Raw genomic sequence first — 15350 nt, forward strand, 5'->3', positions numbered from 1 at the left:
AAATACAGTAATATTAATTTCTGAAGTACAAAAGAGTTGTAGCAATTATGAATTATCAGTTGCATTTAAATAACTACAAGTAAGTTGCTTAATTCATTTATTCCATTAATAATTCACTCAAAACAAGTCAAATTAGCTGTGTGAAATGACAGAGAGATGACTTAATTATTTTGAAAATGTTTATTAAGCATCTGTAGTTTGAGTAGACAAGCAAGGTTATGCTTCTTACAGAAAACAAGAGTAATCCAGAGCATCCTTACTGTGAAAGTATGCTGGATTCTGATTTGTTCTGAAATTAAGAATGCGGCAGCTATTGGGAAGAGAAAATGTACATTTTTTGAGTGTGTAAATCTTAAGCAAAAATTGCTAGGTAGTATTTTGCTTTAGTATGAACTAGATTTTGAACTCGGCTGCATGATGGCTTGCAGCAAGATGAGTGCAGGAGCACTTATTTATTTCTCAGACCCTCTCTCTAAGAAAATAGGAGTGAGCAGTAGCTAGAATGCTTCTCTACCATCTTCTCCTCCTCTTGTTGCCTGTGACAAATGACCTCTGATAAAACCTAACCTCTTTTTCTTTCTGGTCACTTTGAGATGACAAAAACTGGAAGAAAAATACGATGTTTCATGTATCAAGAACTGCACCTTATGGCAGTTTGTGCACAGTTTGGGACTGTGGGAATATTGGTGGAGCACTTCTCTGATTGCTCAAGGAGTAAAATCATTGAGATGCAATCCATCCAGTTCCTTACTCTGAAGTCTCGTCCCAGTTGTATGTGGAGGACTATTTCTGTCACAGCTTGGTCTCGCTGAATTTCATCCCATTGGCTTCAGCCTATCAATCCAACTTGTTCAGATCCCTCTTTAAGGTCTTCCTCCCTCTAGGCACATCCACACTTCTCCCAGATTGGTGCCACCTGCAAATTTAATGAGAATACACTCAATACCTGCATCCAGATCACCAAGAAAGACATGAAACGGGCAAGACCCCAGTACCAACCCCTGGGGAATACCACTCATGACCAATCGCCAGCTGGATTTAATTCCATTTGCCACCATTCTCTGGACCTGGCCATCCAGCCAGCTCCTTACCCAGCAAAAAGTGTACCTGTCCAAGCCACGGGCTGTCAGCCTCTCTGGGACAATACTGTGGGAGACAGCATCAAACATTCTGCTAAAGTCTAGGCAGACCATGTCAACAGCCTTTCCCATATCCACCAAGCAAATCACCTGATCACAGAAGGAGATGAGGTTGGTCAGACTGGATCAGTGTTTCACAAACCCATGCTGGCTGGGTCTGATCCTTTGACAAAGGTCTAAAGCAAGAGTTTCCTGAAACTCAGGATGCTCTTGAATGCTCATGGGAGCAAATACAGTCTATAGGGCTTTTCTTTTTCCCTCAGGTGAGAGGAATAATTATTTCCTCAAACCGCATCCTTAAAAACTGTAGTTTCTATTTATTCATGTCATCTATGTTATCCTTCCATATGAACAATGTATGTAAGTATTCAACTTCTCTACACTTTAAAGTACATCACGATGATCTCATTTATTACTGCCTTCCTAAAATCTTGCTGTAGCGCAGCCACCTCCCCAGACTGATCACTAAGGCAGGATCTGTACATTTGCAATTTCTAGTAATGACAGTTGCATCTTATCTGTACAGAGCGGCACAGAGCAGGAAGCACGCTATCATTGGTCAGTCATTTTTTTTAACTCTTATCTAAATTAGTCTCTTGAAGTTACATAACAGCACATCTGGTCCTTTGGAGATAAGATTCTTGGTCTGACACTTAGTGGAGCTGCATCTTTTCACTCTAGCAAATATTACATTGCGTTTCTACTGATAGAATGCTGTTCTTGTATGAACTACAGTTATGTCCCTAATGTGTATTTCAGACTACTGCCAATCCCTACTGTCGTCTTCTAATAATTTGCTTAATTTTCTTACTGTCCCAGAGGTGTCTTATTGCTATTAGTCAGTCAAGCATAGTATCAAGTGCTGAACAGCTCCTGCAACTTCATTATCCAGCAAAGTTCAAGCAATCTCAGACAGGTAAGTGTTATACTGAAAGTACATGTAGCAGACTACCTGTACACTGCATCTAATTCCACATTTCATGTTACCTATGTGAGTAGGTGTTACACAGCTGTACTGACAATTAAATACTTTTTTTGTGCTTTAGTTCTCATAGTATAGAAAGCAAAGTGGACTGTCAGAACTCTGCTGTGATGTTATTATAGCTGGTCCTTCAAAGAACAACATGCCTTTGTTGTGGTGCAGAGTTAGTATATTTGGAAGTCTGGCACTTTATTTTGTTCTTTAACTGAGATAGGCCATGTTTTTCCTGCTACATTCAGTAGATGAGGAAAGTCAGCATTTCCCTGTCATGCTCATTCGGCTTGAAATTTTTTGTCTCGCCATTCAGTATTTACAAACAAATCTCGGTGAAGCAAATGGGCTGTTGCGTTTCTCACTAGCAATGCTGTACATTGCAAACAAACAGAAGACTGGTTGTAGCCGGATAGAAATATGGATAATGTGGCGACTACACTTGTGTTTTGTGCTTTTTGTTGCTTCCTGGCACTGCTTTTGGTTTCTCCTTCATTCTGCGGATTTCTGTTTTTTCAATCAAGTGAGTGAAAATAGCCTAGGGCTGTGTATTCTCTTTGCACTTAAAGCCAAGAAGACTTCCCGTGACACATCAGCTTTGCTAGTGTCTCAAGATGCAGAGCCAATCCCCAACTGCAACATGGTAGAAAGGCATCCCCTGTTAGCAGAGCTCTCCTAATGCCATGTTCCATTCTCACATATCTGCATAATGCATTTAGTGTTAGACAGGGCAAAGTCTATCTTGCTGCACAGTTTTATTCAGTTTCTGTTAACTCAAAGAATGCACTCATTCTCTCAGACCTTTGAAATTAGACATCTATTTTCATCATTATTTTTCATTTATTGTGGAAGTTGTATAGAAGAGGTTCACCTACCACTGGAGTAATCAATAATAAATTGGTTAAATCAATAAATAATAAGGCTACAGAATGAAATAATGGAACATCCCATTTGAGCAGTCATTTCTTTCCAAGGTAACCCAGGGATATTCATGTAAGAGAATCACCAGTCCAAAGAAAAATCAAAAGAAAATTAGAACAATTCTTTCTCGTAATTGTTTGCCTGCTTTTTAATACTTGCCATGTAATCACTACATTTTAAAGTCACAGATGAGGATGGTGAGAAGAACCTGTATAAGAGCTGTTTGCAGTAAGCAGTAGAAGAGAATGTCCAAAACTGGGTTTGCTTTGAGTTTATAGATCTTCCAACCAAATATATTGTTAGTCCTGTGTTTTCATTTGTCTTGTGCTAATTAAGAAACTCTGAAATATCAAGATGTGCTGAGATGGTAATGTGCGTGACTACAGGTACTGCACTAGAAGGCTGTGTGACTTCTGCACTGGCCTAGTGGTAGAGTCTTAAATAAGTAAACTTAAGTGGATGAAAGAAAGGTGTAAATTCTGTATAATATATGTTGAACTGAAAGAGAACTTGATCATTAAAATCCAGCTGAATCTCTGAGGAGGAGGTAATGCACCACAGCCTGTTCTGTCATCTCCCACAAGAACATGCTGGCAACTAATCTTGGTCAGTAATGTTAATGAATGGAGGCAGATTCCTCTCAGAGGAATTTAGCTATTAGCATACCCCATCAGATCAGTCTTGTTCAACTAAACAATTAAAATAGCAGCATTAAAATAATCATGACAGTATATTCCCAATATGTCAGTGGTTCCATCCACGCACACATACTCTGATATTGCACAGACAGTTCCCTTCTAGGTAAATATCTTCATTCAGAATTGCCTCAGCTCCTAAAAGTTCCCTGGTGCAGCAGCCCGGTCATCTCTCACTTTAACAATGGAGCCCTTCCAAGGAAAACTGGATTTAATATTGTTTAGTGACAAAGATACTTGGTACATCAAGCTGAAAGGCAAGGCTATAAATCTCTGAGTATGGCAAAGGACAATCATTTCAATCATTCTCTGAAAGGAATAACGAGTCTGCAGTTCAGTATAAAATCTCATCTTTCTATATATACAAGTCATCGAGCAGAACAAAACATTCTGACAAGGCATTCCTTCCATATGAATGTGCAGAATTAACAGCACCTCTAAACCTTTTCAGACTCTGACATTGTCTTCATAAGCATTGAAGCCTGGTTTGGAAGTCTTCTTGCATTGACCTTTATTAACTTTGCCAAGTAAGCAGCAGTCTCCAAAGCAGTGAGATCATCAAGGTTTGCATGGAAGTGCTCAGTGGCAAACTCATTCCCTGCTTGATGAAGACATATGGGGAGGCAGCACATGCCAACAGAAATGTGAGATAAATCTTCAGGAAATTTCAGGAGGATTCCTCTGTTAGGTAATCAAAGTTCTGTAATCGATACAATGACTAACAGGCATTTCCTTCCAAGTTAACAGTATGGTAGGTTTCTATGATTGGGTAGCAGATCCTTTTGTACGTAGCTCTGCCATATGGGTACAGAAAATATGCACCATGTATATATAAAACAGTTTCATAATGTACGTTCTGCTTATTAACATATAGTGTATTGAAGATATCTTTCATCATCTTCGTCGTGACTGGTATTTTAGTAACTTCAACTCTATGTGCACTGTAACAAGGAACTCAGTTCAAAAAGAAGTTATATTCTCATATAAGATAATACTATTACTATATTACTCATATAAGATAATACTTTTCTCAAAGTATTATCTTTCTATCTTCAGATTGAAAGGGATTGCTAATGCTGTATTCGAATAACATATTTTCGAGTGTGTTTTCAGGTGTTTCTTTCCTTTTTCAATAAAGTTAGTGATTACTACTCAATACTGCAATTGGAAATGGCATCAAATCTTACGTTCTCAGAGGAATATGATATACCAGTTTAATGCCAAGTTTTTTTCATTGGAGAACATGGCCATATCTTTACAGAAGTGTTTGCTTCTGTGTCAGAGAAGCCTGAAACCTACTACTCAGAAGAATAGGAACAAAGGAGCAAGCATGGAATTCTGAAACACATTTTTGTATAGGCTAGCCATTATCCTGGGCCTGCCTGTGTAATGCCTGTGTAATATTTAATTAAATCGCTTTACTTCTCTAAGCTGGTTGGATCTCTAGCTTACCTTAAGGCCCTATAAACTTCTTTAATCAAGATTCAAAAAAAAAAAAAGAAAAAAAAAAAAGAGCTTTTGGCCCTCACTGTCTGTTATCAGGTAGTCTGGGAAGGCTGAACAGTTACAGCAGTAATTCATATGCAAAGTCACTGTCCCAGTTTCTGTCCACAGCATGCCTGCCACCAATCTACATTCAGTTTGTAAAATGAAAACCCACTGTGCGTGTCAGTAGTGTTATAAATAATGCACCCAATTAGTCAGCTATGTGCTGCTGCATTTCCCTGAAACTCATGAATCTGAAAGCCCCAAAGAAACTGTACTTTGATAGAAAAGGTTTACACACAAATAGCGCCTTTATTCTGAGGTCAGTCCTTTGTGCTCTCCTCTATGTGCTGTGCAGCAGAAGATGCTGGGAGGCTGCCCCTTGCAGCATTACTAGGAGTGAGAACAAATGCTCAGAGCTCATGCCGTGATTTCCAGCTGCGTGAGGAGGATGCAAGATAAGGGCTGATGGAGGGCGATACAGGCTGTGATGTGTCAGAAAGAGGCAGTGGCATGTATGCGCATGTGTGTGGTAAAGGAGATTCCACGGCTTTCCAGAAGCCAGCAGGATCCTTCAGATCACCTTTTAATTCTGCTACAGTTCCAGTAAGATAGTGAGTTGTTTGATTTTGTATGAGTGACATGGGTGCTGAATGTGATGCATCTTGTCAGCACTGAAATCACGGCCAGCACCATGTGCTCCTTTCCTTCCTAAGCGGAGCTTTTCTTTATATAATGAACAAAAACTGTATTTGAAAAGAGAAATGGAACCAAGTTAGGAAATCTAATTAATGTGAATTCTACAGCAAAGAAATAAATCAAGCTCGATTCTGGAGAAATGGTTTCTTGCAGATTCTAGTTTGCTTTTTCCCTGAAGAGACCCTTGTGCTTGCTTTGAAGGAGTTATGAAACTGTAAACTGAACAGTCATTTGAAAATGATAAATTAGGCTGTGATTATGCCAAGTGATATTAATTATGCTGATAGAGTTTATAGCAGGAAATTTTTAACTGATTCACTTCTGCCTTCTGGCTTGCGCTGACAGGCAGTGATGTGTTGCTGTGGCTGGTTTGTTAGTGCAAATAGCAGTGGAGGTAATAAAGCCCAAACTTCCACTCTCTGTGCTGTGTTGGGTTCCATGGGAACGTCACCACACAGTGAGCAGTGGTTTAAACAAATCTGATTTGTGTTGTTTGAAAAAGTGCATTTATTTGTGATGAATTCCATATCAATGAGCAGATGGCTGAAAAACAAGACTTATGATGTGCTGTTTTCTGTTGTGCCAAGGACACAGGGGATTTCTTGTTTTCTACTTTGAAGATACGTGGCCAACTCATCCCCGCAAATCTCTTTTCACACCGTGCCATCAGACAGAAAGTCCCTTCATTGGCATTTCGAGCTTCCTCTGCCTCTCTGCAGCAATATCTTTCAGCAGAAATGAAATGCTGAACCAAATTATCAGCTCTGGAATTATCTGCCTCATTGTGGCAACCTTTTACCCTTAGGAAATAAAAGCAAAAGTAACAAATGAAGTTGTAGCTTCTCTGGCACTTCTAATCTGAGAGAACCACAGACTGAAATCTGTCAAATGTACTTTCTAGAGGTGAGAATTAAAGACCAGTGAACTGATAGAGGCTGCCAATTCAGTTGTACTCTAGCAGAGTACAGCTGGTCCATTTTGATGTCCCTTCCTTTCGTTTGCTGAGATCATGGCGTGGCTTAGTACTGACGTTCAATGCAAATGCAATGTGCCCCATGCATCAAATGCGTGACCTCTCCTCAGTCACGTGTTCAGGCTTATTTTCAGCACAGTGGCTTGAATGACAGTTTTCCATTTTCGGTGATGGGATCTAGTTCCCAGCTTAGGTTGACACTGTATTCTGATGTCAAATGGAAGGGATTTTTTTCTTGTTTAGTAGAAACTCTGCCTGCCAATTATGTTTGAGTTGCTTAAAACCAAGATGATAGAGAATTAACCTTTAACCTTGAGCGATAGCAGTGTATAAAGACAGTTGAAAGCAGTGAATAGCTTGAATAAATTCACTATCACCCAGGTTTTAGGGGTTGAGCTGTACTTCTCTGAATTAATTCTTATACCTCTTACTTGGTTTTCTTGTTGTTCATTGACTATTTTTAATGTAGATTTGGATCTTGTGGAAACACAAACATCCTCTCAGTAACATTTAAATACTGTATTTGCACACCAAAACTACAGAAGCTGAGGACTCTGTTTATCCATCTTGTGACTTGGTGCTTTAATTTGTATAGATCTGTAAAAGTATTAACCCTTCCAACAGCTACTGTTTGGACTTTTTAACTGTTGTTTTTTGCAGTGTATTTTGCTACACAAACCACCTAGGGCAAATGAGTCCCAGAGAACAAGGTGATACAGCTGATAACTCCTATATGTTAACTAGACAGCTCTGGAATGTAGGCCAGGCACCAGGAAGGTCTATGAACAGGTACTGCAAGGTAATACATTGGAGAATGGTTGAGAGTTTAATTCTACAAATTTCAGGGCCGTGAAGCCTCTGCACTGTATCAGGAGCCAAGCATGGCAGGAGTATTTTGGCTCTGGATGCACAGGGGTTGGTTGCAGCTTCTAGTGAAGCATTAGCTGAGGTTTGTGCTTCTTTGTGCTTTGCTATTTTGGTGAGCTCTAATGCCTGCATTTGTTTTGCAAGACAAACGAAGAAGTGCTGCAGCCTGCGCAGCCTCTTCAGAGCCAGGCTGTGTTCTTGTTGTGCATCAAAGTGACAGCCACCCGAGTGGGGCCTGTTACACCTAATGAATTTGTGATGAGTGCTACTCCTGTAGTCCCATTAAAGCCAAGCCTGCTACCACAGTCCTACTGAACACCACAATACCAAGAAATGCTCCTCCCTTTCTCAGATCCCCCACCTCTCCCTCCCTTGGGGATGGTCGTCCTGCACTAGGGCTGCATGGCACCCAGCACACATCCTTCCTGTCCCTCTCAGTGGGTTTGGTGAGGGCTTCGGAACAGTGGTGTGAAAGCAGCCGTAGGGTGATGCTGCGTGTGACTGGAGAGTCACTGAGCACTGACTGCTGCCAGACAGAAACCGGAGGGAGATGGGGAGGGGTGTCAGATGAGGCTGATAACTGAGTGAAAAGGAACCCCTTGTCTGGAGGCTGACCACGCATCTATAGCACATATGATGAGAAGATCTTGAGCTTACCACTGCAAATATCTGCAGCCTGTTCTACAGTGGTAATTAGCACATTGCCTGTTAGATTTCTTTAGAAGCTACAGAAGAATCTTAGGACCTTTTAAACCTTGGTAACTGACAGATCATGCTTCTTGTTACTACACTACCCTAGTGTTATTCTGCTTTTGCTCAGCCATACATTTGGAAATTACTCATTAAAACCCCCCACAGGGCTGAAAAGATAATGAAATACATTTTCAAACGCAGACAAAGGGCAGACAGGAGGTAAACACATGCAGCCCTATACACAAAGGTCTGCTGAATACATTTATAGTCCAACAGCAGACTCCCTGTAGTTATTCCAGTGCCTCTTTAGCACAGGCAGTGGATGGCGCCTGTAGATTGTCTGCGCTCTCAGGCAAAAGTTGGTGCCTCAGGAGAGCTGCACAGCATTGTCATGGTCAGATGATCAGACCTCGGACAGAGCAATCATTAAACTCTTATTTATTTATTTTTTAAGAAATTAATAAGGAATTTTCTAAAGCCTCCTGCTACGCTTACAAGTCAGATACTACAAGCTGTGAACCAGATTGTACCACTCTTATGTAGGTCAGATAGTACCTTGCCTACACAGGGGGGTTGTTTCCTGCAGTGTATCCCAAGATAAATATAGAACATGCTGTCTGGTCTGTGCTCTGTGGGCTAAGGAGACAACATGCACCCTAACCCCATCATCCATCCACAAGTTTCTAAAAAGCCTTATTGACACAGCTTCTCAGGTTAACTTGGATTCACAACCCTTTCGTTTTAGGTTAGTGGCACCGACAAATGTGTAAGAGCAAAGAGCAAGCAAAAATTTCTATGAGTGAAATCTATCTCACAGTTCAGTCTAGGAAGTTATTCTTCCTCTTGTCATAAAAATCAGTTTTTCTAATTGCAATTCTTTATTTTCTACTCTTCTATTATTTTTTGCAGCTTAATTGTCTTCTGTAGTTAGACCATCATCGTATAGGACCGCTGTCATTTTTCCTTGGGTCTTTGTAACCATCTGCTTCTCTGGTGATTTAAGAAAGCGCTTCCTGGCAAAAAAAGACAGATGTTGATTTGGTAGTCTTTAATAGCTGCTCTCTACAAATGGAAATGGCGTGAGCAAGAACTAGGGAAGCCCTCTCCTTTATTTTTCATTCTTTGAAAAGGGCACCTATGGTGGCTCTTAAATAAGGAAAGAGGATACAACATTCCCTGTCCCAGATGCCAACATAGGCTTTGAAAATATAAACTAAAATATTTCAAGCAACTTTTTTTTTCTTCTCAGATTTTCCTATCTCAGTATTTCTGTTCCATTTCGAGGCATTCAAATTTGTGACTTTCATTTCAGATTTATCTTCCTTAGACTTCAGACTTTGACTTTTTGAGACCTCTTCACTTAATTTTTCACTGCTATTTTCATTGCCAGGTAAGTTACTTTTGAAACTTGGGCTGAAGAAATACTTCCCTTGCCTCGTGAGCTCTAGGCCTGGAGGATTTTACCACAGCAGATATCTTGGATGATACTTAGCTGCAGGTTTCAGTCACTGGAAGTCAGGAACAATGCACCGATTTTGACTATTTCAATATAGGTGGTTTTTTTCCTCCTCTCCTCTGAGACTATTGAAAGAAAGAAAAAAAACCTCATGTCTGTAATAACAGCAGCTCTTAAACTGAAGGGAAATTCTTTTCCCTTATCTAGATGCCATACAGCTTCATACTAAGTCTGTCACCAACGCATCCTTGCAGCCCACTCTGAAGTGGCTCCAGGCTGACAGGCTTTGTGATTAACTGGGAAAAAAGCAGTCTCTCATCACCTGTGTATGGGAGTAAAAACAGGCTCTGTGTGGAAGATGCTTCTGAAGCAGAAGCACATTTTAGTCTCCAAACCTACTTGAGGCTGTTCCACAAGAACAATGGGGCTGAGGTTTCTGTGCATTTTTTTATGCTGTTTTCCTTTCAAGGTGACTTGAACCAGACTGCAGCAAGCCCACAGACCGACATCTAACCTCATTTTCTACGGAAACGAGCTCTGCACAGTAAGTGCATGAGTTGCTGTCTGCCATATTCCAGTAACTTTCAAGCTACTTTCCAAGTTCAAGCAATTTTGAACTTAACTCCATAAAGCTTATTAAAAACATGCAGCTGGAAAAGAACATACTTTTGTGCCAGAGGAAAAGGACAAGTCTGGTCTGTATCATGTACTGGTGAGCCTGCATGGGGAGAGTTCTTATTATGACTCCAGAAACAGGGAAAGCTTTAATCACCTTGTGCCTCCAGAGAAGAGACCTGTACAATGCAGTGTGCAGGCAGTTGGCTTTGTTATTGCAATGTGAACGCAGCTCCTGGGGTGGTGTCACCAAAGCCAATGTGCCAGGCAAGGCCTGGCTGGGGCTGTTGCCTGCTGTCGAGCACAGTGAGCACTGCAGAGTGGATGCAAGGTGGGTCATAAAAATGGCACAGGCACAAAGCAGGTACTACCCCAGGCTGCTTCCTCCTCTCTGTAGGTAAGGAAGCGCAGAGGAGGAAGGGCAATGCTTTGATTTGCAGGGAGGGGGAAAGCACAGTTCTCTGAAGAAAGCTGCTCACACAGATGCAAGGCAGGCTCTGGTGTGCTGTTTGGTCACTGTTTTATCCCTGTGCTTAATGGAAGGGATAAGGAGGATGGTAATAGTGGGACTCAAAAGCGAGGGGAAACCTGTAACCACATAATTATGTCAGAATCAACTAACAGCCATGAAAAGCCGATTAAGCTCTATTATGCAGATACATGTAACTGAATATTATTAGTAAGTTCTCTGCAATGACGTGCCTGGCAATTAAGAGAACAGCACTTGCAGTACTCGGTGAAAACAGAGATAATGTACAGTTAAAAATGTTTGGAGACAAACAGCGCGCAGAGGTCAGGGACAGCTTAAAATTGAATACAGGAGCATCTTTGAAGATAGCGGTACCCAGGGGAAAAAACAGAGATGTTATTCCAAACAGACTGGCTCAGATGCTGGGCACACCTTGGAATAATTTATATTTATCATCAAAGTGAATTTACTGGCTCATGAATAAGAGGCTGCAGTGCAATAAGCAGTCTGTGTTTTTCAACTACCTACAAGCTGCCAGCTTAACTACAGGTTAATGGAGGAGTATCATCTTTTTCTCCAAGTTAAATTTTAAAAGTTCATAGTAATATTAAGATTTAAGCAACAGCAATTTGGGGTAATGTTCCTATGGCTAAAACTATGACATAAATATTTGCAAATTAGGTTGTTAAGAGCTGTATATTTTAATGTATGTGCCACTTCTGACTCAGGGACTCGACGATGGTGCTATCACATTTCTTTCACACTGGAGTGTTGGGGTTTGCTGTTTCCTCTCCCACCACTGGAAGGGAGCAAAGGTTCAACTCTGTTCTTTTCCATTCCTCTGCCCACTCTTGCAGAGTGTTTCGTATCCGCAGACAGAACTGCGCAGGAACAATCTCTGAGATAACAGTCCTCTAAATATTTGTTCTATATGTTGTTTCATAGCAGGTTGTTGTTTTATGCGGGTTGTACTGGTTTTTGAAGATGGCTGAAGTAGTATGAAATGCAAATAATAAGAGGTCAATAGCATTTGTGTCCCCAGCAGTGCTTTCCTGAGCCTTGTGTGTAAAGAAACAAAAGGGACAGAGGGTGTGTCGTTACACTTTCATTTCAGAATCCAGGAAATAATTTTTAAGTGGAATATATGTAAGTTCAACAGCAGAAGTACTGGGTATGTGTAATTAATGAGATCTCTGCCAAACCAAGACTTAAGGATAATCACAAGACATGCCCTTGCTTAAACAGTGTATGAAGACTGTTAAGGCATTCAACTGTCTCATACTACTAATATTTGCTTGGGCTATTTTCCCTCATGCTTTACATGTGAGAACAGCGATGCTTTCATAGTGGTTAACTGTCTGTGTTTTCACATGCGACAAAACTGATGTCCATAAATTTGGATTCCTGTAGGTGAGGTACCACAGGAAAGGCAAGAATCAAATGTGTTAGTGTCTTAACTGCGTATCTCGTATACTAGATCATACTGTGTGTAATTGACCTAGCTGCTGAGAGTATGAAGGATCTGTTTTGTTCATGCTTTTATTAAAAGCTGAAGATACGTGTTTCTTCTTCAGCAGAGAGATAACTTAAGCCCCTTTGCATACAGCTTTTCTGAGCGTCAGAGAAGACAACTTATTTCTGATGTAAGAAGGTGTCAGCACTAGCACTGTGTGCTCTGGCACTCAGCATAAAGGCTTTCCCTGTAAACAAGAAAAAAAAAATAATAAAATAAAAAAAATAAGACCCATCCCAGACAAAAGTCATAACTCTTGAGCAACAGCTATGAGAAAAAAGGTGCCTGTGACAAATGGGAATCAGCTCTCAAGTAGTGTCTGTATGTCAGGTGTGGTGTACTGTCACATGTGGACACGTGGCTCTGACATAGCTATGCATACAAACCCTGTTACAGCTTCTGGCTGCTTTTGATTTTGAAAATTTAGCTCATGTGTTTTCCTTTAACAGAGTATTGCTCACAAATGTTCCTGTAGCTGAGAGTAATGCTACTGAGCCCAAGGTACGCCTCTGGAAGTCACCTCTTAGGAAATGTTTACATTCTTGCTGCTTATTTCCACATATTTCTCAGCTAAAATACCACTAATAATAAGAACTTTTAATTTCACAGATGAAAGAACTTGGTGTCATTGTGTACAACTGCAGCTGCCTCGTCCTGGATTTACAAAGGATATTTGCCCTGTACAGTTCATTAAAATACAAGAATAAAATACCTCCGAGTTGGTCTAAGAGACTCTATGGAGTGTACGATACTCAAAACAAACTGACACTGCAGCTGAATGAGACAAAATCAGAAGCTTTTGTGTCGGTAAGTTCTGAAATGAGTTGCAGAGGGAAGGAAGGGGAGAGGATGATTTAACTCATACTAAACTGCAATGCCTCTTTACTGAAACAGAGGTGTTCAACAGTTCCCTGGATGAAGTCCATCACATGGCTGTGTTCTCCCTGACAGATAATAGCTGGTTTTATATCTACAGTTCACTACTTTGGCTTTTATATCTTGTATTTTATTTTCTAACATTTTGTGGCTTTTTGAAAGCACTTGAATCTGTCTTCAGGAAAGCACATGAACCCATTAGAAATTATCAGGACTACTGATGGAAATTACCATTAACATGAATGTATGTGGTGTAATTTAAGCTGGTACTGAAGCATTTCTTTCAACTGACCCTAAGAGAAGATGATGTGCATTACTGCTCTGTACTTAGCTGGAAGCAGCTATTAACACTGAGACTTGTGCAGGTGACTGGAAACACAGATACAGAGATAAGACCACTAGAGCTGTCATCTGTGCATCACTCTGTTGTCTGGGAAAGTGGTTATTTCAGTAATTGCAAGGTTTTAGGGAAGTTTTATCTTTTCCTGTGCTGCAAAAGAAACTAATCACAGTATATTTTTACGTTTTGATTTCTGTGAAATTGTTCTTATCTGCAATTTGCCATGACTGAAAACTGCTGCAGAACATGTGCAATGTTCTTATTCTTTCCTCTGTAATTTTCACCACTTTTCCTCCTTCACCTAGGAAATGGTAGGGACGACCTTCAAATTAGCTGATTTACTTACAATGGTGGATACAAGGTGAATAGCTTGAAGTAAATGAATTCTTAATCAGGCATCCAAAATGATGTATTATAAACTTAATGTCAGAGCTTGAATTTTTATCCATGATATTTATAAGGATCTTCACTCTGTTCCCTTGAGAGCATTCATGCTACTGTAGAACATGATCTACTTTTATTTTAAATGATATTTTCAGACTTCTAAAATTCAAGTAGCATTCCCTGTGGATTCACTGCCTGTGTGTTTGTATTTTTAATGGGAAGGAATGGAACACTCATCTGTTTCAGAAGTGATGTAGCAAAACTGGAAAAAAGTACACAGATTGATAGATATTGAAGGATCTTTCCTTCTGGGCATTATTTCACGAGTAAAATAAAACAGCCTTCAAAATCAGGAATATACTGAAGATTGTAAGAGTTATTTTCCATTCTACATAAAGCAAGGGGCTGTTTTATAGCCATGTAAGTCTAAAGCAACACAAAGTATGTAGCTCTTGATTTTTACAATCTATTAGCACAAGATGTTGATGCAGATGAGTAGTTAATGAGATATCATAGTATCATAGTATCATAGTCTCGTGCGGGTTGGATTTGCCTTCACCTGCTGGGTGCCACAGAAAGTTCAGGTGTCCCAGATTTCCAGACTTTTATAGTCACTGGAGAGACAGAGCTGCTCTGGAGTGAAATGAGTGAAAATCTGAAGTAACTAAGGCAACCACAACTAACAGCCTTCTGACGAGACATATATACTTCTATTGATTCTGGAGAGTCTCAAAGATTGGTTTAAGTGAAGAGAACTTACTTTAAGACAGTTAGCTTAGGAGCTGCGAAATGAATTCTAACTGAAGTAGTTGCTGTTATTAAAATTACGTGAACTCCTACTCTCTTCTAAGCAATCTGTAAGAAACTGAGAAATCCTGCCGGAAGCCTTTCCTGTGGGGGCACTCAGTCATGAAAGCTGAGCAAAAGCCATCCATAAGGAAACCATTAATCCTAGAGAGAGCATGCTTACAGTTAAGGGCTCTGCTTACTACTCAGCCTGTTAAAATGTTCTGGTGTACTGATGGCCAGTTGGCTGAGTATGAGCCAGCAGTGTGCCCAGGTGGCCAAGAAGGCCAGTGGCATCCTGGCTTGTGTCAGGAATGGTGTGGCAGGGCTAGGGAAGTCATCCTGCATCTGTACTTGGCAGTATTGTGTTCAGTTTTGGGCACCTCAGTACAGAAAGGACATTAAGGGGCTGGAACAGGTCCAAAGAAAGGCAACAAGGCTTGTGAAGGGCTTGGAGGGTATGCCC

The 15350-nt window shown here is 40.5% G+C and overlaps 1 protein-coding gene and 1 long non-coding RNA gene across 7 annotated transcripts in view; one reads left to right on the top strand and one right to left on the bottom strand.

The window, feature by feature from the left end:
* Nucleotides 1-15350, top strand: part of PLD5 (phospholipase D family member 5) — a 154834-nt gene that overhangs the window by 127134 nt on the left and 12350 nt on the right. For 5 of the 6 annotated variants that reach the window (XM_015857803.3, XM_015857805.2, XM_015857804.3 and 2 more), the window contains one exon: nucleotides 13108-13305. In XM_015857803.3, coding sequence (XP_015713289.1) covers nucleotides 13108-13305 — 198 coding nt within the window. Of the gene's footprint in view, nucleotides 1-1926; nucleotides 2056-13107; nucleotides 13306-15350 lie in introns of those variants that run through there. The other variant, XM_085541269.1, reaches the window with a different exon arrangement.
* LOC146761350 (uncharacterized) overlaps nucleotides 166-15350 on the bottom strand; it is a 31706-nt gene continuing 16521 nt past the window's right edge. Inside the window, exon 3 of the long non-coding RNA XR_014943909.1 lies at nucleotides 166-916. This is a non-coding gene — a long non-coding RNA (uncharacterized LOC146761350). The remainder of the gene's footprint in view (nucleotides 917-15350) is intronic.

This window comes from Coturnix japonica, chromosome 3 (assembly GCF_054131305.1).
Source record: "Coturnix japonica strain WE chromosome 3, WE-NBRP24, whole genome shotgun sequence".
Classification (NCBI taxonomy): domain Eukaryota; kingdom Metazoa; phylum Chordata; class Aves; order Galliformes; family Phasianidae; genus Coturnix; species Coturnix japonica.